We start from the raw sequence: 22,958 nt of genomic DNA on the forward strand, positions 1-22,958 counted from the left end.
TTCCAACTCTCATAGTTTCTTCTGTTTGCCTACTATAAGTCATTAGAAGACTTTGAAGTCAAAATATGAACGGTTTTGTACAGTTTTCAGTCTGTTTGTAACTGGTTCAGAAAAGCCTGTTTATGAAAGAAACTGTTTTGGTACTTTAGCTCTTGTTTTAGCATGTTACCTAATTCCTAATTTAAGTTCTAAATGAAATGGATTTAGTATAAGATTATTCAACTAATGATTGTATCTTTTTATTAGGAACTTGGTGTGAGTATCGACAAAGGTAGGGGGAAAACTTGGGGAACCTCTGTGCTTGCTCTAATTGTTGTTTCATTGGGTTACATGCTTGTATGAAATTCTAGTTTCCTTGCTGCTATTTATATATGTAGGATTTGTTTGGATGTACATGTTATCATATAAGGGAATGGAAGTGCTATGCATAAAGCACTTTGGGGGTAAAGAAGTTAGGATTAAACTTTTGTGTAGTTGAGTCATTGTCCTTGGAGGTACCACATCCTACAATGCCCGTGTAAATGCGTACGTAAGAATGGCGTAATTAGTATAGGTGAAAAGGGCGGGATTGGCGAAAGAGGAATGGACAAGATAACTAGCAAAGGGAATGTGAAATTGAGTGGGAGGTAGTTCATATAAATGAGTAGCCTAAGTCACCATTGTGGTAAAATACATGGTATGGGACATGTAGACTTAGTCTATTCGGTTATATGAACTACATGGAGTAATTGTATATGCATTTGTTTATTTTACTAAAGTTGTTCATGTTCTCTTGTTTGAAGAGGTTTTTGCCACCTACTGGGCTTATTATGCTCACCCCTTTAAATATTTTGCAAATGAAAAATAAATAGTTTGAAGTTGGTTTCTTGCAAGGATGTTATCATATTGTAATATATGTGTTGTTGTTGTTTCCCTTAGAATAACACGTTGACTTTAGTCTACCTTTGTAATATTACTTTTTGGAGTATCTTGTAATAAAGAATAAATTTCAGTTTATTGTTGAGTTGTTCTTTTCCAATTTCTTTCATATTCCAATTATGGAAATTCTATTTCATAGTTAGAATATGAGTTACACCTCAAAAAAAAAAAATTTCCACAAATTGGGGTGTGACAAGTTGGTTTCAGAGCATAGGGATTAGAAACCCCAGGATCTGTGTAGATTAGTATGTTTAGGAATTCCTAGAAGAGTTAATATAGAGTAACCAGTCTATTTTGGGTCATTATATGAAGTTGGAAACAGTAAAAGTTTTGGACAGTGAAATATTGAAGTGATATTTATTTGGTTAAGTTATGTGTTTTGCTGCCATGCTTTTTGGGATTTCTATGGTTTTGGTTTTGCTACTGTTCTGTTTTTATTAATATGTTTCTTCTAGGGTATGTTTGATTTCTGAATTTGCATAGTTAGCTAGTTGACTTATGTTCTTCTATTTGGAATTTGGTTTCTATGAGTATTTATATGCATAGTTAGCTGGTTAGTCTTGTACTTAATTTCCATGAGTGTTTTCTTTACATTTGATCATGTTTGTAGATTTTAGTCATATTTAACTGCTGCTCAATTTAGTAAGTTAGTATTGTATTTAGCTTAAGTTTGAACCAAGTACTTTCTTTTGGCTTTTTCATTTCGTTTTGTTATCACCAAACTATGTGTTATTTATACTGACTATTATCATTAATTAAACTATTTTGTTTTTCCAAAACTAAGAACATAGAATGGCTGAAGAGCAACACAAGGGTGAGGTCAGTAGTAATTTAGATGTCATAGCTGCTATTCAGGAAATGGCCAGTGCGATAAGAGAAAATCGCAATGGTAATCATCAAGAGGGTAATGAAGAGCGGGTTATGAGGATACAAGGTGAATTTCGTAAAGCTCGCCCTCCAATATTCAAGGGTATTTTAGACCCCATGGTAGCTGAAGAATGGCTGAGACAAATGAAGAGAACTTTGAATAATCAAAAGGTGCCAGAAGACTTGAAAGTTATTGTTGCTTGTACATATCTAGAAAGTGCAGCTTATCACTGGTGGGAATCAGTTCTTGCTACTCCAGATATTGAAATTACAACCTGGAATGCATTTGAAGTAGTCTTTCTTGAAAAGTACTTTCCAGACATAGTCAGACAGGCCAAGGCTAAAGAGTTTATGTTTCTATCTAAAGGGAATATGACAGTGGCTGAATATCAAGGTAAATTTGAAGAACTGATGCGATTTGCCCCGGGTATTATTCCTAATGAGGCTGCTAAAGCAATGAAGTTTGAAGAATGGCTGAATCCTGAGATTAGAGAAATGGTATCTATTCTGAAGTTACAAAAATATAGTGAAGTAGTGGATCGAGCACTTATTGCCGAGCGTAGTATTCAAGAAACAAAGGGCAGTTTCAATTTTGGAAATACTTCTGGACAATAAAAGCACCAAGACTTTGGCCCCATGAGAAACAATTTTCAGAGGTCTTCAAAATCTGTTGAGGCAGCCCCATATACAAAAGTTTGCTATTATTGTAGAGAATTTGGACATCTTCAGAGGGATTGCCCACTTAGACAAGCAAACCAACCTCCACTAGCACAATTTCGTCCAAATCAGCAAGCTCAGTTTCATGTGCCACAACCACAGTTTCGCCCTCAACTGCAACAAGGATATGCTCCACAACAGTATCGAGCAACTTTTCAACCATAACAGAATTGGCAAAGGCCAATTGTTCCTCAACAAGCACCACGACCAGGAAATCCTATTAGGCCAAAGGCACCAACTGGAGAACGAGGTTCCACTCAAGGCCGATTGTATGCTTTGAACGAGGAAGAAGAAGAAAATGGATCCAAAGTGGTGTAAGTTACATGGGAATTAGAAATTGTAATGCAAGGTAAGTATCCGGAATTGGTCTTAGATGGTGGTCCTAGATGATATTAATTAACCGCCAAAAATACCAAACTTTGGAAAATCACAAACCTATTCAAAACTCATCCGAAAATTCCATAATTTACATCAATATACTCCTCTTAATATTCCACATTTAAAAACATTAAAATCTCCCAACCGGCGGCGGCCGGAGGCCGATTCCGGCGACCTCCAATGCCTATGAAATTTTGACAGAATAATCTCCTCATCATGCTCTACAACTTTCCTAACTAGCACAACACCCAATTCCAAACTAGGCCAATCGAGTGAAAACACACTAGAAAACCCTAGAGCTTCCACTCACCGGTTCTCCTTACCTAGACCACGAAAGGGCGAGCTCTTTGGAGGGATTGCTACACAGGAGGAGAGCTTCACAACGAGCCAAGACTTGTCGGCTATGGCGGTCGGAGGAGAGAGCTCCGGCGAGAGGACAACCGGCTTCCAAGGAGGACTTCCTCCGTTCGGCGGGGTTGCAACGCCGCTCACCAGCCCAGGAAGGCGGCGGGGAGGACGACAGACCGTGCTGGAGTGGTGCAGCGTCCCTGCTTGGCCGGACGACGGCGGCGGGCGCTGGTCTTCCGGCGAAGTGAGAGAGAGCTTGGGAGAAGAAGAACAGAGGAAAGAAAAGAGAGAAGGAGAAAAAGAGGAGAAGAAGAGAAGAAAAAGATATGAGAAAATGGGGTTTGGGCCTCACACCAACCCGGCCCAACACCACAATTAAACCCAACTCCACTATTAAAACACCCCAAAAATAAATACCTTAATAAAAATTACATTTTACTAGCTAAAATTTATCATTTTTACCGTCGTCATATTTTTCTTCTACGAATAATCCTCCGAAAATAACCGTCCCCAAAACCCCTCTAGGGACCAATTAAACTATAACCTCAATGACGGAGACGGTAAAATTCTTATTATAATCAAGCTAGTAAATAAGGTAAATATTTTAGGGTCGGGATGTGACAATTTGGGCCTTTCAGGTAAGGAAAATTACATAATAACACATGAACAAATTTAAAAACATAAAAACCCCACTTTCAATATTTTCTGTACATATTAGGACATAAGCCCAGGCCCAAACTAATGGTACTAGATCTTATCTAGACTTTCATAGGCAAAATGACTAAAATACCTATTTGTTCAAATAAGTTTACCCAAAATGAAACAACAGTAGCATATCTTTTTAACACGACAGTAGCACATCGCTCGTCAAGACTAGCACGTCGCTCATCGACACGACAGTAGCACGTCTTTCCTCGACACGATAGTAGCACGTCTCTCGTCGACACGACAGTAGCACGTCTCTCGTCGACACTATAGTAGCACGTCTCTCGTCGACACTATAGTAGCACGTCTCTTCTCGACACGGCAGTAGCACCTTCCTACACGGCAGTAGCACGTCTATCGTCAAAACGATAGTAGCACCTTCCTACACGGTAGTAACACGTCTCCGGTCGACATGACAGTAGCACGTCTGTTAACACGGTAGTAACACCTTCCTACACGACGGTTGCACGTTTTCGGTCGACACGGCAGTAGCATGTCTTCTTCCGTTGACACGGTAGTAACACGCCTCCTGTTAACACGGCAGTAACACGCCTCCCGTTAACACGATAGTAGCACGTCTCCGTTAACATGGCAGTAACACGCCTCCCGTTAACACGGCAGTAACACGCCTCCCGTTAACACGGCAGTAGCACGTCTCATGTCAACACGGCAGTAACACTTTCCTACACGGCAGTAACACGTCTCTTGTCGACACGACAGTAGCACGTATCTCGTTGACACGGCAGTAGCACGTCTCTCGTTGACACGATAAAAGCACCTTCCTACACAGCGGTTGCACGTCTCCCGTCGACACGACATTAGCACGTCTCCGGTCGACACGGCGGTAACACGTCTCCGGTCGACACGGCGGTAACACGTTTCTCGTCGACACGGTAGTAGCACCTTCCTACACGACAGTAGCACGTCTCCGGTCGACACAGAAAAAAAGTCCAATTCAAAATGTGAGGCTGGAAACGAGCCCAATTAAACAATAACACGTTTGGGCCAGGCCACCCGCGCTAATGGGCTCTCCGCGCCAAACCTCGTTAACCCCGCGCGCCCACCGATCCATCCGCCAACCTACCATAATTACCATGTGCCCTCACGCCCGCGGTTTTTAACCAAAATCAAACAGCCCAAAACTCTCCGCCAGTCCACCTCCTTCCCAAGACTTCCCCAGACTCTTCTTTTACGTCGTCGTCTCCCCACTTCCCCAAAAACTCAACTCTTCGTCTCTGCACAAACCTCGCGCAAAATTTCCCATGTCCCTCAGACGATCCGCGCCGTCCATCTATCAACGGCTCCAGATCTCCCAGTTGTCCACAGCAGCCCAACCTGCCTCTTCTTCTTCGTCTACTTCATCGCCGCTCTCTCTGATCAGCAGCGTCTCGAGCTTTGACTCTAACTCTCGCGGAAACCCCCAGAAATCGTACCTGAAATGGATCTCGGGAATCGCGGCCGGGTCGGGCCTTGGGCTGCTGTACTGGTCGAATCCGGATTGGGACTTCTTCAAGAAGTCGTCGCTGGCTTTCGCCGACTGGTCAACGGGTTTGGAAGACCGGCCGCGGACGCGTGCTTTGCTGCGGAAACTTTCTTTGCCTGAAATCAGGGCCAAGTTTCTCTTCGGAGGTATGTCTTTTATTTTTATTTTTCATTTTAAAATTAGTGCGAATAATTTAATTTCTTATATATTTATTCGTCGATTTTTTTTATTTATTTTTGGGCTCAGATGCCTTTCGGAGAAGGATTTTCTTCAACTATGAGAAGCGCATGAGGTTGCGGAGTCCGCCTGAGAAGGTACTAATCGATTTATTTATTTAATTTGTTTGTGTGTGTGTGTGTGTGGAATTAGGTAATATGACTCTAATTGGCTATGTTTAAAACTTAATGAGCACCTAATTGGCTAATTTGGTATGAAAGGTAAAGCCATAGAAAGTAAGGGCTTGTGATCTTGAAACAAATTTAGAGTAGTGTACTTATTGAAAAATTAATAACAGAAAACACTTATTGTATAGGGTGGTAGATAGAAGACCTGATTTTGGATATGAGAAAGTAAGAAAATGTGGCATTGTAGTTACGGAGAAGGGAAATTGGTGAGAAAGAAATGAAGTTTAGCTTGCCTATTTCTGGTATTTGGGCAGGGAAGGGGGTCGATTAATGGTACTAAGGCTATAGGATTCTAAATGTAGTTATTTTTATGGTACACTTGTTAGATTTGATGTCGATGCTTGTTTGGATATTCTGTTAGTATTTTACATGTAGAATCTTTTTGAAGTTTTCTAAAATATATGTTTGGCAATGAAATGGCCATCTAGTTGATTGTCACGTCTAGACCTTTTCTGTTGTTTATTAAACAGATCATGTTCTCTTCTTCACCCTTGACTTGCTTGAAAATGCTAGTCTAGGACTCTAGGTTATTTTTAAAGTGCTTGATTGTTGGGGCTTGAGTTTGTAAGAATATTACCTTCATGACCAATGTCCTCTGCTGTTTCATGTAGGTGTTCGAGTACTTTGCATCTGCCTGTACATCAGAGGGAGAATTACTTATGAGACCAGAAGATCTCATGAGGGCAGTGGTTCCTGTTTTCCCTCCATCTGAATCCAACCTTGTTAGAGACGGGTATTTGAGAGGTGAAAGGAATCCTGGCGAGTTGCGCTGTTCGCCGTCTGATTTTTTCATGCTTTTCGATGTTAACAGTGACGGATATATTTCCTTCAAAGAGTAAGTCACTCTGTATTCTTCATTTTAATTTAAACAATGATGCATTTTTTTTTTTGCCACTAACAAGTTTTCCTTTGAACAGGTATATCTTCTTTGTAACATTACTAAGCATTCCAGAGTCCAGTTTCTATGTGACATTCAAAATGTTTGATACTGACGATAGTGGGTAAATACCTATACAATTTTTTGGGATATAATCTTTTCCCTTATCTTTATATATTTCGTGTTGTTGTGACTTGAATGTTTTTATCATATGTAGAGAAATTGACAAGGAAGAATTCAAAAAAGTGATGGCATTGATGCGAGCCTGCAACAGACAAGGTGCTCAACAAAGGGGTGGACTTCGATTTGGACTAAAAGCTAGGGATTCTGTAGAAAATGGAGGGCTGGTGGAGTTCTTTTTTGGTGAAGATGGGAACACTAGGCTTCAACTTGATAAATTTGTGAAGTTTTTGAGAGATCTACAGAATGAAGTAAGATTGCAACCATTCTCTTCCCTGGAATCTTTGCATTTTGTGATATCAATAGACTGTTCTCATGTTCTGTTTTTCTTCCCTCACCTTTTTATTTAATATGGTTTACAGTTTACACTTCTACACTACAGAAAGAAAGCAACTTTAGTTTATGCTAGAGAGTGTAGAGATTCATATATATTGGAACCCCATATATCTCCCTTGGTCTAAAGTAGCGTGTGCTTATTTAAAATGCACATTGTATTTAAATTTAAATACAAAATTTTATTTGCAGATGGTGAGGTTGGAGTTTTCCCACTACGACTATAAAATGCGAGGAACCATGATCGCAAAGGATTTTGCATTATCAATGGTTGCGTCCGCGGACATGCATCATTTAAGCAGTTTGCTTGATCGGGTCGATGAATTGGACCACAATCCAGATCTTAAAGATACTTGCATCTCATTTGAGGAGTTCAAAAACTTCGCGGAGCTTCGGAAACAATTGCAGCCGTTTTCTCTGGCCCTTTTTAGCTATGGTAAAGCAAATGGTATGTTAACACGGGAGGATTTCAAGCGAGCTGCATTTCATGTAAGATACTAGTCTTTCTTACCTTGATTATAACTCAATTTCAGTCTATGATTAATGCTTTACAAGCTTCCTAGAATATTTTGATGGGTTTTGGGAGCTGTTGCCTTGGAGCTGTTGACATATCTGTTCTGATTATCAAGTATAACATTATTTATTGTGATTTTGTTAATTGTTGCAGGTATGTGACATAGCTCTCAGTGACAATGTGGTTGAAATCATCTTTCATGTATTTGATTCTAATCGAGATGGACATTTAAGCTTGGATGAGTTTGTCACTGTTCTACACCAACGCCAAAAGGACATTGCTCAACATGTGGAGACGGGAATCATGGTTCTTGACTAACTCTACCTGTTTACGTGGATTTGCAGTTCACGCTAGGATGCTGAATCGGTTTTGGTTGTAAATCTGAAAATGTAACCTGTAAGTAGTCTTTGATTAAGTTATAGCTCTTAACTACTGCTATAATCTGCACACCGGCAAATCTCCAGCGAGTCTCCCCCTTTTTAGTGTAGAAACCTGGAGTTCCATTTTGTGTGGTGTGCATGAAGAATGTAGTTGAACCGGGGAAGGCTTTTTTGTTATATAGCTGGCTCCTGAATAAGAGAAACTCGGATTTGATACGAATTACATATTGATTTGTGTTTCTATGAATGTTGGGTTTAGTTTAGCATTATGGACTCCAAATGATTAATCACAAATCCTAACACAGAACTGACAGAAGCATCTGGCATCGGCTTTGCTGTTGCCTTCACATGTGAGCTGCCAACCAGCCCCAAGTCCCCAACCTACCTTCACTCAATTATTCTGCACTTTACATCCCATTATTTGTGTTAATCCAGTTCACTCTTACACCATGGTCATGATTACAAAGGCTAATCGCAAGTGTGGAAGGTTCATTTCGTGAAGATCTGCGGTATACTTGCCTCAAAATACCTTTTTCAATAGGCTGAAAGATGAGAACTCGAACTCAAAATCTCATTACAATCGGTGAAAAGAAACAACAAAGCCCCGTAAAATACCAAATCTTAGACTATTTCTCTGTAAAACGCACACAAATAACGCAGGCGATGATGATTAATCGTGAAAAACAGCACCTTCTTCTCCAGGAATACTGGAATATGCTCTGTATTGAAGTGGGGCCGACCAAGATTTTATTCCTTGCTAGGCTAGGTAAACTAAATGACTGTAAAAATGGATATATGTTTGTCCCTGTGAATAGCCAACCTCTTTCACACGCGTGGTTCACACCGGAACCCGATTGGCTGTTTGGCACTTCCACTTCCGAGTCATTTCCAATAGATGGCGCGGAAATTCACGCGCGCTCGGAGTAGGTGAGAGCGACAGTGCATCTGGAAAATGTTGACCTTTAATCCAGGAAACCCTAAGAAAGAGAAAATCCCCTTTCCAATTCTGCAGCCAGAGACGCCATTTGATATCCCACTCTGTCTTTGTCTCAAGCAAACCCAGAGAGAGAGAGAGAGAGAGAGCACACACCCATTAAAATTCAATCCAGCTTTTTACTTGGGTTCTTGTTTGTCTTTGGATTAGTTTACCCTAATTGCTGATATTGGGGCCCCAAAACATCAATCAGGTTCATAAAGACTGGATTTTTATCTTGTTTTTACTTCTATTTCTGCAATTAGTATTTGGGGTCCTTGTGATTATACCTTGAGCTTCAATTTTGGGGCGGTTTAGCTTCCTCTGTTAAACTGTTACAGTTGTATATTTGTGTGCCTGTACATATTGAATTTCATTAAATTCAAATTGAATTTGGGGGCAGTTTCAGTTTTGTTGCTAATTGTATGAGAAGGGTTTTGGGTTAAAATAGAGCTTTCAGAACCCTTTGTGTTTTGGAGGGGGTGTTTTGCTGTGTTGTTGAAGTATCAATGGGAAAGCCAACTGGGAAAAAGAAGGTGCATGATGTGCAGAAGCCTGGGACTAAGCAGGGCAAAGCTGTGGATCGAAACTCGAAAGCGTTGGATGAAGACACTGCTATCTTCATCAACATGTCCCAGGAGCTCAGAGAAGAAGGTAACAAGCTGTTCCAGAAGCGTGACAGTGAAGGGGCAATGTTGAAGTACGAGAAGGCGCTGAAACTGCTGCCGAGGAACCATATTGATGTTGCTCATTTGCATAGTAACATGGCTGCTTGTTATATGCAGTTGGGACTCGGTGAGTATCCTCGAGCGATTAATGAATGCAATTTGGCACTGGAGGTGTCACCAAGGTACAGTAAGGCGTTGCTGAGGAGGTCGAGGTGTTATGAGGCTTTGAATAGGTTGGATTTGGCATTGAGGGATGTTAATACTGTTTTGAGTATGGAGCCGAATAATCTAAATGCGTTGGAGATTTTGGAGAGTGTGAAGAAGGTGATAAGCGAAAAGGGGATTGTTGTTGATGAGAAAGAAATTGGTATTGTGGATGTACAGCAGATACCTGCTGCTCGGTTTCATAAAGTGGTGAAAGAGAAGACAAAGAAGAAGAAGGGTAAGATGGTTGAGGAGAAGACAGAGGACAAGGCTGTTGTGGAAGAAAATGTGAGAGTTATCAGGGACAAAGAAGTGGTTACAAAGACTGTTGAGGAAGAGAAACCGGTCTTAAAGCATATTGAGGAAGAGAAACAAGTCGTGAATCGTGTGGAAGAGAAGCATATTAAGGAAGAAACCGTAGTTAGAAAGACAGTCAAGTTGGTGTTTGGAGAGGATATAAGATGGGCACAGCTACCAGTCAATTGTAGCATGTGGCTGGTCAGGGAGATAGTTAAGGATCGATTTCCTGGCTTGAAGGGTGTTCTGGTGAAGTACAAAGATCAAGAGGGTGATTTGGTTACAATCACAACTACGGATGAGTTGAGGTTAGCTGAATCATCATGTGATACAAGGGGGTCACTTAGATTTTTCATAACAGAAGTCGGTGCTGATCAGGAACCAATTTATGAGGGATCAAGTGAAGAGGAAGCGCGTAAGGAAGATCTGAAGCCAAGTAATGTTGTTGAGAATGGGGACAGCGGAAATCATACAGAAGTAGGAAAAGGGTCTACAACTTGTGTTGAGGACTGGATTATCCAGTTTGCAAGATTGTTCAAGAACCATGTTGGGTTCGATTCTGATTCGTACTTGGATCTTCACGAACTCGGGGTGAAGCTATACTCGGAGGCAATGGAAGACACTGTAACACTTGATGATGCTCAAGAACTTTTTGATATTGCTGCAATTAAGTTCCAAGAGATGGCGGCTTTGGCATTGTTTAATTGGGGAAATGTTCACATGTCTAAGGCAAGGAAGCGGGCATCCTTGCCCGAAGATGCTTCAAGGGAAACCATTACTGAACAGATCAAGGCTGCATATGAATGGGCACAGAAAGAGTACAAGAAGGCAGAGAGTAGGTATGAAGAAGCTGTGAAAGTAAAACCAGACTTCTATGAAGGTTATCTTGCACTTGGCCAACAACAGTTTGAACAAGCAAAGCTTTCTTGGTACTATGCAATTGGAAGCAAGATTGAGTTGCAAACTGAGCCTTCTTCAGAGGTGCTTCAGCTTTATAATAAGGCTGAGGACAGCATGGACAAGGGAATGCTATTATGGGAGGAGATAGAAGAGAGGCGTCTAAATGGACTCTCCAAAGAAGATAAATATAAAGCGCAATTGCAGAAAATGGGATTGGATGGTCTATTTGAGGAGATGTCTGCTGATGAAGCTGCAGAACAGGCTGCAAATATGAAGTCACAAATATACCTCCTGTGGGGAACCTTGCTGTATGAGCGTTCTGTTGTGGAATATAAGCTAGAGCTGCCAACTTGGGAGGAATGTCTAGAAGTTGCCATTGAGAAGTTTGAACTTTGTGGAGCCTCTCCAACAGATATAGCTGTGATGATAAAGAATCACTGTTCCAATGAAAATGCAGTGGAAGGTAAAGGACACATGATCCCAGAAACTTTTACAAGTTCTAGAATTTTGAAACATATGATCAATTTGAATTCATTTAACTGCAGGTATGGGATTCAAAATTGATGAGATAATCCAGGCATGGAATGAAATGTATGATGCTAAGAGGTGGCAGTTTGGTGTCCCCTCTTTCCGGCTTGAACCATTGTTACGTCGGCACGTCCCAAAACTTCATTCTATCTTGGAGCATGCTTGAGTTTTCTTTGTTTTGTTGTTAGATGGGTGTTCTTTTGGAGGCTGACAGTTTGCCTTATTCAAAGTTTGCAGGCTGCATGGCTGCACAGGTAATTAATCTCTCTTAATTTGATAATTTCATGAATATGCTGTCCAAATGCTCTGGTTCTATCATTTAGAACAACAATACGATTCGAATGAAATAGTTGAATTCTAAGAGGGTTCTTTAGTGAAGGCATATTCAATCTGAACCCCAGCTCTTGTTGTTTGGCTTATTGATCTATTGATTTTGCGATCACTACCATTCTTTGAATCTTTCATGTTATTACAATTCTTTTAATCTTTCATGTTTTACAATTCTTTCAATCTTTTATGCTAAGTTCATAATTATATGACTGGACTGATTGAAACATACTCTCTGTTTCTTGGGTGAATGCAGGTATTTTGGTTTTCGTCAATGGACTGTTGTGTGCGTCTTCTTGTTTTGCTTTGGGAGCAACAAAGGTTTGCATAGTGTTTGAATTTGATTATTTTGGTGTGGGAGATTGGCTTGCAAAAGCAGCGCCATATCACATGTTTTATTTGTTGGAGATTCTTTTGAGAGCAGTTATTCACAGTTGGGGTATAGGGTATAGAAGTGGGTTGGATTTGTTCATTCAAAGAATAAGCCGTGGCAAGAATTATTTAGGTTGTTACTTGCCTACTTAGACCAGGTTTGTTATACATCATAGAATGTCTGTGTAAGTTGAATTGATTTGTTGTGGTTGTACAATAGCAGAGTGCAATTTTCCCTCTACATGAGTTCTCCTACAGTCTTTTCTATGATTGAAATAAATATCTCCCTAATAATTGAGAAATACAAGATGCAGGAACACTACAATTTCTTTTCACTCACAAAAGGAGGGGAGCAATGATTAATAGCAACAAAAGACAAGTTACACACAAAATTTGAAACTACTAAACAGCACTGAAATTTTTAGGATTAAGTTTCTGTTTACCGTATGCAGGTTAACAACTTCTTAAAGATGGTGATAGACTGATAGCTATTGTAGGTTTAGATTTGGATTTGTTTGATACTCCCATCTCTTACAGAATTCCCAAAGAAAGAAACACAAGATGAAGGAAAATAGTCAAAATACCATCAATCTTATATATATGCACACAAAATAAGGAACATGAAAACAATGACAATTGTTAGCAACAATGCCCAAAACGAAACTTGGAACTTACAAACAGAAACTAGAGATTGAAATTTAGTCCACTTTTAGCTTGCGCTTTGGATACACTGTTGTATCCTTAACTGTTGGGAAAAACCAGAATGATTCTGCTGAAGCTGATGGTGGCCCTGGTACGTTTAGATTTGGGACTTGTTTGATGCTCCCATCTTTTAGAGAATACACACCATACTCAGTTAACCGGTTTTCTTCGAGGACATGAATGAAGTATATATGATCTTCTTCAAATGGTGAAGATTCTTCAACTGGTACAGAAAAGCATCCTTGTCTACCCCAAAACAATGCTTGATGATTTCCCAAGCTTTGCAACTTCACTGCGTTTAAGTACCAACACTCGTACTCGTCTGTAGTTAGTTTAAAAACATCAAACCCAGCTGTTTGAAGCAAGTCGTTAGGTTGTCTTCTTACAAGAAAGAGATCTCCACCAGACTCCACCAAGTACACCTCATCTTTATTGCTATTAGGAGCTATGCCGCGAATAAGATATATCCTGTAAATTTGTTCTTGATCAAAAACATGAATTCCAAAGCATGTACCCCTAATAATTCTCAAGGCATATAATTCCCCCTTGTATAATAATATATCATTGTATCCCATGAAGCCAAGTCGGTGGAATTTATTGTTAGTGCAGAGTACAATGTTCAGCTGTGCACTCACCGGAGCAAGCATAATGAGGTCAAAATTCGTATTGTAGATTGACTCACTACTAGAGGTTGGCCTTCGCTCCAATACAAAGAGTTTCTTGATATTCTTAATGTCAAACCAACAGAGCCCCAGCGGTATTATTCTGATTTGAGTATTCGACATTAGATTCACCAGCTGAAGATGAGAATAAAGAGGACTTATGGTCAGCACCCAGCCATCGGAAGACATAGTTACAACTTTGTAGTTTATTGGTACTACATTGTTGAACTTGTAATCCCTTTTATCTGAGAGACGATGAAACTTACAGTTCTGTAAGTAGGTGCCATGATTACGATGACAAAGCATCAGCCATGGCTCTGGTACAGGAGGACGACAGCGAGGCTTTACAGAGATCACAGCAGAGAGCCACGCCTTGCATACTGAGCTGAAACGAATTCGATCATTCGGGACCAAACGCTTGTAGATTTCTTCCAAGAGTTCTGGTGGCAGGACAGAGTTTGTTAGGGAGTCTTTGTTTTGCATTTTTGTGCTTGTCCCAACATCGATCGTAGTGAAAGCTATGGATAGTCAACTTAAGCTTTCAACTAGTCACCACCTTAGCTTTCCAATGGGAAGAACACAAAGGCTTGTAACTCGTGGTGATATTTATACTCGTTCACGTCCCCATAAATCCTATCAAGATATGTATCTGGATTCCTAATCCAATGTTAAGTACACTATCACGGTAGATGTCTAGATAGACTCTTCTCCAAACCCGAACCATACACGATCTAACATTTAATAAAATCTTAAAATTCAGTTTACTCTTTTAAACTTTGGGTTGAAAATCAGTTTGATCCCTACAATTTTTTTTCATCAGATCAATCCCTCAAATTTCAAATTTCAATCACCGTGGTCTAAAATTCAAATTCGGCACTACTTTTTATATATTAAATAGTAAATTACATATTAGTTATTAAGTAAATATCAATTGACAAAAATATCCATTAAACATATTACTAAACAAATAGAGACAAACTTTTACAAATAAGGACAAATTGTTATATTGTTGTCATGTGGCATTGCGCATTTACAATTGTGCTCTTCAAATTAAACGCATTGCTATTGTCGGCAATTTACAAACGTTTTGGTACTGCGAACCGAAGAAGCTACTACTCTCGACTGTTTACAAACATTATACTACTCCCTTTTTTTTTACTTTTCTGTTACTGCCCCCTGTTGTTACTTTTCTGCTACTGCCAAATGTTTTCATTTTTCTCTGCTACTACTATATTGTCTATACATATATCAACCATGAAATTATTGTATATATATTCACTATTATTGCTGCTATCGTATATGTCAACCATGAAATCACCTATAGAGTTGTTGCTACTACTTTATGTATCAACCATTAAATCATCTATGGAATTATTGTTACTAGCCTACTACTACATATATCAACCATAAACCTCATTCTTGTTCTATTCACTCATGGAATCACCTGCCAATCAAAACCCCCAAAATTGAAAATTTTCACGAGCATTAACATGCCTAGTTGCTCTCTAAATCTTTCAAGGTCGCAGGCGATGGCGACGAAGATCTCGACATCACCTGATCCCCAACCCAAACAAAGATGAAGCTGACCATCATCGATTCCCACCAAACATGAACATAATAAAATTGAATCAGATCCAAAAAAAAAAAAAAACAAATGCAATTGAAGAAGACCCCAGCCGTGTCTCGTCGTTGGTGAGACATTAGTGTTGGAATCATATATGACGCACAAAAAATATATATTTTTGGAGTTACATGTGAAGCAATAAAATAAAATAAATTATATCGAGAAAATATCAAATATCAATGATATTTTATATAAAAATGGTATATTTAACCAAAAATATATTAAATATAAAATATCAGAAGAGATATAAAAATTAATATAGATGCTTGTAATAAAAAACAGAAAGTTCAAAGAAATATCAAGGATATCGTGGATATTTTAGTCCATGATCATAATAACCCATAGATTTGGATGAAGAAATGGTGTTCTCGAGTTTGAACAATAATAATGAATTTTTTTTTATAACAATTTTAATATATAATTTTTAATTTCAATTATAAAGATATCATGAATTGACATAAACGCTCTTAAATATTATCAATATTTAATGGTGTTAGTGGTTAAGTTATCAAAATGTTAACACAGTGAAACTTATGGTATGAAAATACAAGTTTTTAATAATTAAATATAAAAAGAAAATAGGGGTGATATTTTATATTTAATCCATTTAGAAATACTCCAAAGTTTCAGCTCTCACTTCGATTCTCCCGGAAGTCCCGGAAGTAAACCAGCATCAGATTCCAATTTCTGATTCTCACTCTCTCTTTAATTCATTAGCAGAGATTTGGGTTGTCCTTGTCTTCTTCATCGTCGAGATTCCATCCATGGAGATAGTCAGAAGACCATCGCACGCTGGTTCTTGGTACACCGATAACCGTCAGTATCTCTCTTTCACTCTTATTCCTTCTTTCTCGTTTTTCTCGCCCAGAAATAGTAACCCACAAATTTAATTCATATGCTACTGATTATTATTACATCAATTATCAGAGACGTTTGTTAAAGTCATCATCATTGTTTCTGTTTGTTAGAGTGTGAGAATTAGCTTATTGGGTTTCAAAGATATGATTTTTATGCTTAAAGATTTGGTTTTTATGCTTAAAGATTTGATCTTTCAGCTAAAAAGCTAGCAGAAGAGCTTGAAGGATGGCTTAGAGAGTCTGGGCTCACCAAGTCTCATGATGTGCGAGGTGTCATTGCTCCGTGAGTTGAATTTCAAGAATTGCTTTGATTTTGCTTCTTCAAGTTGTAATTCTTAATGCATAGATTGATATATTGTTGTGATTGTTGTGTGGAATTTCAGGCATGCCGGTTATTCATATTCGGGTCGTGCTGCTGCCTATGCATTTGGCAACATTGACCCAACAAACATGTGAGTTTTGCTGTCGTGGTTGCTCAATAGTTCTGTAAATCAAGTAGGAGCTGATTATGTTATAGTATTGTGTGGTGGCTCATGTGTAAAGCCGTGAAGATTAAGTGGTATTGCGATGAATTACACTTCATTTTGCTCACTTGTGAGAAACTTGTGTTGTCAGTACTCGGGTGTTCCTTCTTGGTCCATCTCATCATTACTACACTTTGAAGTGTGCCGTTTCAACAGCCACGGTTTACAGGACCCCCATTGGGGACCTACCTATTGATTTGGAAGGTACGAGGATTTTCATAGTTGGATTCACAGTGTGTTTGTGCTTTAGCATTCCTGTATTAGATAGGGCATGATGATGAATGCAATGTAATTTCTCATCGTATAGTGGAGATTGTGACACTTGGGGTATGAATTGCATTTCAGTTAACTGGCATTATTTTTTTAACTTGATTGTTTCTGCCAAGGAAATTTTTCAGAAAGATACCCATTATCAACATCGTGTTGAACAATTCTAAAAAAATAAAAAATCATTTTTGAACTATTCAATGCTTCATGTGTGTGAGTTTACTACATTTCTCTTAACTTTTGAGGGGTTTTCTAAAATTTACTTGTGACCTCTTTTCAGTGATTGAGGAGCTAAAAGCTACTGGAAAATTTGAAACCATGGATATTCGTGTTGATGAGGATGAACATAGCATGGAAATGCATTTACCATATCTTGCTAAAGTTTTTGAGGGGTACCTTTTTCAGTTTTCTTTTTCCTTTTCATGTAAATAGTTATGTTCTGTATTCATTTCTAGAGGGGATAAGTTTTGGGGATCTAATATGCAGGCACCCAGTTAAAGTTGTACCGATTTTGGTTGGCGCTCTTAAACCTGAAGCAGAAGCTATGTATGGACAGCTCCTTGCCAAATATGTAGATGATCCAAAAAATTTCTTCTCTGTGTCATCAGACTTTTGTCATTGGGGATCTCGGTATGTTCCAAGATTGGCTCTTGCTCTTTGCTAGCACAAGTGCTCAATGTCAATCCATATCTAAACTAAATGCTCTGGATTTAGATAAGGCCATCTTAAAGTGTCACCCGGAGAGATATGCGTATATGTGTGCTAGACTCTCAAACTCTGTTACACACAACATATTTTGACAGCTCTTATACCTGTTACTTTTAGAGCTCACAATTTCTTTGGATTATTGCCAAGGAAAACAAAGAAGTGGTTGGATGCTATAATATATTAATTAAGAATTACACGCTAAACATAGCCTTAAGAAAACTATTTCATGGTGATATGAAATGATTTGTTAATATGATGGTTAGCATGATTTTCTTATTCTGTTCTTTTGCCATGCTTTCTGAACATATGCATGAAGTCGGGTGGATGTTAACCGTGTGCTTATTGTTCTTTCTCAGGTTCAACTACATGCATTATGACAAGAAACACGGGGCCATACACAGATCCATTGAGGCTTTGGACAGGATGGGAATGGATATAATAGAAACAGGAAATCCAGATGCATTCAAACAGTATCTGTCGGAGTATGATAACACCATTTGTGGGCGCCATCCGATAAGCGTTTTTCTGCATGTAAGTTCCCCGTACAGTTCCATTAGTCTCTGAAAGGGAAGCTGGCTTTTCTTTCGGGAAGAATATCCCACTGATGCTAGAAAATGGCCTCCTAGGATGAAGCAGGGATGAAAGGGAGATAAATATAATATGACAAAGAAGAGAGTATATATTGCTGTTTTAGCTTTAAAACACCAGTATAGAACACCAGTATCCTGTAGAAGTTTCCCCATGTTTCTAGGATCTTAGACCATCCTCTTTGGAGAGACGAGGTTAATGAAAGCAACATCTATATCCATGTTACTTCTCATTTTTGTCAACATATTGCTAAAGAGTTGAACTAATCACCTGAACTACAGAGTGTTTCTTCTCCATTGCTTTTAGAGGCCTTTATGTACTTCTTAAATTTCTCACCTTTCAATTATGCTACTCTGAATGCAGATGCTGAGAAACTGCTCAACAAAAATAAAGATCAATTTCCTCCGGTATGAGCAGTCAAGTCAGTGCAAAACTATGAGGGACAGCAGCGTGAGCTATGCATCCGCAGCAGCAAAGTTGGATGCTTGAAAGATTAATTCCATCAAGACATTCAGCAATTTAATTTCATCAATTCAACTGTAATGCTTAACTCCAGCATATATGCACTTCATGAACAACTGTCCCTGCTTGTAGATACTAATATAAGGATCAGGTTGCCTCACGCATTGGTTTTTCCTTTTAATCATGAAACTATGAAAGACTCCAATACTGGAGCCCAAACTGTGAACTAGTGACGGGGATCATGGTTCTTTTCTTTTTCCGCCATCTATGTATACATTTATAATATTTCGCTTCTTCTTTGTTATCTTTTCTGATGAAGTCTAATATTTCGTCTGGTGACTTCGAGTTTTTGTTCAAAATGACTTGGTAGAAAGATGTCGAAACCCTATAGTGATAGCTTTTAACCAAACTCACCTTGGGTAGCTTTGCATATAACATTAGTGCATATGGAGAAAAATATTAGTGGCTGAGTTCAATAACACATTTTTAAGCGACAACAATGTAGTATTAAAAGCTCTAGGGAGTTGTGCTCAAAGGTGTGTATAGCTCTTGGGGTAGAGTGATCTTCTAGGATGAGAGAGGGTGTACAATAGAGTATCATTTTGAATGCAAGAGTTTGGGTTGGGTATAAACTTAAGAGGTGTATCTTATACTAGTGTAATTCTCTCATAGTGAAGATGAAAGTATGCAAATAAATTGGCCGAACCACGTTAAAACTTGTTATCTTCTTGCCTTGTTGTTTGTTTCATTTTTTCATATCCACTACTAGTACTTGTAAGGATTAATTTTCTAACACTTTTCAACACATAAAGAGTATATAGATTCATCATAGGAAGAGCCTTTGAAAGAAAATTAGATGGCAACACATGATCAAGAAATAAAGCATACATGCATATGATTCATTGATCACTTGAATAAACTGAAAATTAAAACCCGAGCAGTCTAGCAGATACATCACAAATATATATGCATTATTGAATTAAAAGTTGAAACCTTGAATTTATGCCACCAAGACATAAACTAATAAGAAAACTAAAACTAATTTATTTCACCAAAGCTGGGTCCAATTGCGTCAAGCTTGAGGAGGTGCCGGGGGATCATATTGAATCTTTCCGTCGAGAAGAGGATTTGCCTCCAAATTGGTCCTCACGAACTCCAACCTCTCCCTTCTCTCCTCTTCAGGAACTCCATAATTCATAAACGCCTCATGCGTCCTGCAAAAAATATTAAACCATATTAATATAAGAATTCAATCAATATACTTATCACAACGTTAATTCAAAATCAATTACACTGATCAATCCATACCTGAAATCCTCCAAGCTCGCTAACTCACTTGCCGAAACGATCAGGTCGGGCTGGTACCGCTCGAACGGTCGTAGATCTTCATCCAAGATTCTTCTCGCCTCTATCCGGTCGCCCCTGTGGTGCATACGAAGTAGTAATTAGTTAAAAAGGTAAAGCATGACAAGTTTGAAGACTTTAGAGAGTTTAAACTTATAGCTGAATGTTACTTACTGGTCGAGCACATCCATGAACTTCTGCCAATTGAGCTCAAAAAACACATTGACACAGTAGGCGTTTTCGTGTATGTACGGCAAAAACCCGGCGAGGTAGTCCTCAGCCTCTTCGAGCAGTCCCGTCACAAAACAGTGTTCAAAGTACCCCAGGTTGAAAACGAAGCCAGATTCTTTTTCCAGCCTACATTTGGTTAATGCAGTTAATATTAGCAAAGAAATATTAAGGTGGCTGTGAGTAAGTGAAAGATAAACCAGCTCATGAAAACAGTTGCCAACTCTCGTGCTGATGAAGATTGTTAGCCGCTAATGTACATTTTTTCGACTTGTTAAGGGCTCACGTCCGTATATATATGCATACGTTGTTACCGATCTAGTGAAGGATCAAGAAAATTATACGTACGTGCGAGCAGATTCATGGTAATTGTTCGAGTCAAGAAGTTTGATCACGGAGGAAATCAGACGTCTGTAAGCAGCACTGTCAGCCATTGCAGTATGTTAGACCTGTTTCAGTACCAAACATCAACCAGAATGAGATCGAAAAGAAAATTACTAAAAATATTATATCAGATTGATTTTGGATAGAACAAATTTCATATATAGGTTTAGACATAGACTCCAATGGCAGCGAGAAATGAGTTAACCAATTAAGGCAAGGCAACCAGGATTTGAGCTAGAAATCCTCAGAAATCACCAAAACCATTTGTTTCGTGGAGACAGTATGAAATCATAAACTCATTCCGATAGGGAAGAAAGAGGATGCTCACTTGAGAAGGAAGAAGTAGTAGAGGAAATGGTTCTCACTTGAGCTCTGTATCTCTCTCTTAGTTTTAGTTTAGACTCTCAGCTCGGTGCATGTAATGCTCCGACTTGAGCATCAATTTATAGGGATAGATAAGGGATTGTTTGGTAAATAACTTACGTTTTGTGTCTTGGAACATCCACAATTCCACGGAGCGCGTTTGGGAACACGCGCGCTCTATATATCAAAAGGGTGTTTTTTTTTGTAACTTTGTATTTGTTACTGTACTGGGATTAATCATCGAGTTCTCTTATTTTGTTTTTATTTTTTTCAACATTGTGTTGTACGAAGAGTTCAACAAGAGAAATTGATAATCAACGACAATGTCATATACATGAAATGTTACTTTTAAATGTATAACCTTTGAAGTGAACAATACTGATGTATAACTACATGTAGCGTTAGCGATAAGTGTATAGACGAAATATAAACTATCATATTTTGTTGTCACAATAAAAGAAGTAGGAAAATTTAAGGGACGCATTTGAGCATTTTAATGTTGCGTGAAGTTCACATACTAGGAAGCGAAGTTGTGAAGAGTTATACATTCATCCGTGTATAAATGATCGTGAGTCAACTAATTATTAATATTGATTCATAAGTATCCAGTACCTTTAACGATCGTTCAATTCAATATCGATAAGAGAGATCTAGTAATGAATCTCTTTCTAGATTATCATGCGTTCATTTAATCGAACGTTTTAAAGTCGAACACATACCAACACTTTAATGCTTATATGTTATACGGCCTAGGAGAGTGAACCAAATTATTTTTGTTGTTCATATCCAATGTTACTAAAATAGCAAGTTTAGGGGTGATTCAGCCCTAAAATCCTAAACTCTTAAGCATGCACCCATAAGTGTGTGCGCATATAATAGTCATGATGGAAACATACTTAGAAACAGAAAAGAAAAAAAATAAATGTTATTGCTTAATTCTAGTAACTAAATTAAGGTTAAATTGTAAGGCAGCTGGCTTAACTCGAGTGCCTTTGGTTCTTTCGTGGGTAACTTAGCATGTACAAAACCCGGGGCTTAAGCGCGTGGGAGTCCTGGCGTTGGTAATTAAGATACACATATTCATCGTTGAATTACCAAAAAACTTTTACCAAATGTGTGGCTGTACGCGAGGGCATAACAAATTAGGAAATGAATATCTCATAATTGGCAAGTAATTAAGAAATTTTTATGTAAGGAAAAATAATTAAACAAATGGGACACATATTCCTTGGCTGTAGTTTACTAAATTTAAAAGAAGGATAAGCTAGCATGAAATATTTTTCCTTTTTCGTGGTTTTTGAATTTGGAATTCGTGTGTGTCATTTTTGGTGTCACATAATCCATTTTGGGTTATGAAGTAAATACATACGACCCTCAAATCCAGGTAATATCTATTGAAGTGCTTACCATAAAACCCATTATACTCTATTTATTGGTATTAATTATTCGGTTGGCAATTGAAGGAGCGATTGTTGATTTGTTCAAAGTTTTCTGTTTCAGTTAATAATGTCCTAGTTTCTAGGATTAACGTTAGCATTGATTCATTCAAAGTCTGTTACCATGTAGTTGTTATCATGGGCTGTATTTTCGTTTAAGTTGATAGGGTTTGTTATATTGTATGGCTATTTAAAGCCAGAGTTGTTATTCAATAAGATAAGTTATTCAAACCCAGTTTTTGCGTCTGAGTACTAGCTCTCTTGGTTCTCATTCCCAACAATCTGGTATCAGAGCCCCTACTGGGGCCTGAGATAAAGAAGCCGCAGCTCTTTTTTGAGTGATTTTGTGAGAAAGGTGAAGATGGCAGCAGAGTCGAGTAATTTTGCACAACCCTGCATCCCTAAGTTTGATGGGGATTATGAGCATTGGAGTATG

At 38.6% G+C, this 22,958-nt stretch overlaps 5 protein-coding genes across 5 annotated transcripts; 4 read left to right on the plus strand and 1 right to left on the minus strand.

Moving 5' to 3' along the window:
• Positions 1–1,710: 1,710 nt before the first annotated feature.
• Positions 1,711–2,400, plus strand: LOC101315313. The gene has a single exon (XM_004292920.1). The coding sequence runs from the start codon at positions 1,711–1,713 to the stop codon at positions 2,398–2,400; it is 690 nt and encodes a 229-aa protein (XP_004292968.1).
• Positions 2,401–5,103: 2,703 nt separating this feature from the next.
• On the plus strand, positions 5,104–8,368 carry LOC101302520 (calcium uptake protein 1, mitochondrial-like). The gene is made up of 7 exons (XM_004291381.1): positions 5,104–5,562; positions 5,663–5,730; positions 6,432–6,655; positions 6,738–6,821; positions 6,915–7,128; positions 7,403–7,699; positions 7,878–8,368. The coding sequence occupies exons 1-7, from the start codon at positions 5,196–5,198 to the stop codon at positions 8,040–8,042; spliced, it is 1,419 nt and encodes a 472-aa protein (XP_004291429.1). The 5' UTR covers positions 5,104–5,195; the 3' UTR covers positions 8,043–8,368.
• Positions 8,369–9,098: 730 nt separating this feature from the next.
• LOC101302806 lies at positions 9,099–12,623 on the plus strand. Its single transcript, XM_004291382.1, has 3 exons — positions 9,099–11,609; positions 11,692–11,928; positions 12,258–12,623. Exons 1-2 carry the CDS (start codon positions 9,587–9,589, stop codon positions 11,838–11,840), a joined length of 2,172 nt encoding a protein of 723 aa, XP_004291430.1. The 5' UTR covers positions 9,099–9,586; the 3' UTR covers positions 11,841–11,928; positions 12,258–12,623.
• A 3,395-nt stretch (positions 12,624–16,018) lies between these two features.
• On the plus strand, positions 16,019–19,058 carry LOC101303086 (protein MEMO1-like). The gene is made up of 8 exons (XM_004291383.1): positions 16,019–16,177; positions 16,417–16,501; positions 16,602–16,670; positions 16,834–16,946; positions 17,290–17,401; positions 17,496–17,639; positions 18,074–18,248; positions 18,669–19,058. Exons 1-8 carry the CDS (start codon positions 16,126–16,128, stop codon positions 18,792–18,794), a joined length of 876 nt encoding a protein of 291 aa, XP_004291431.1. The 5' UTR covers positions 16,019–16,125; the 3' UTR covers positions 18,795–19,058.
• Positions 19,059–19,705: 647 nt separating this feature from the next.
• On the minus strand, positions 19,706–20,773 carry LOC101290839 (protein TOPLESS-like). Its single transcript, XM_004292921.1, has 4 exons — positions 20,688–20,773; positions 20,286–20,468; positions 20,076–20,189; positions 19,706–19,981 (listed from the first exon to the last, which is right to left on the minus strand). Exons 1-4 carry the CDS (start codon positions 20,771–20,773, stop codon positions 19,840–19,842), a joined length of 525 nt encoding a protein of 174 aa, XP_004292969.1. The 3' UTR covers positions 19,706–19,839.
• Between the last annotated feature and the right edge of the window lie 2,185 nt (positions 20,774–22,958).

This window comes from Fragaria vesca, linkage group LG2 (assembly GCF_000184155.1).
Source record: "Fragaria vesca subsp. vesca linkage group LG2, FraVesHawaii_1.0, whole genome shotgun sequence".
Classification (NCBI taxonomy): domain Eukaryota; kingdom Viridiplantae; phylum Streptophyta; class Magnoliopsida; order Rosales; family Rosaceae; genus Fragaria; species Fragaria vesca.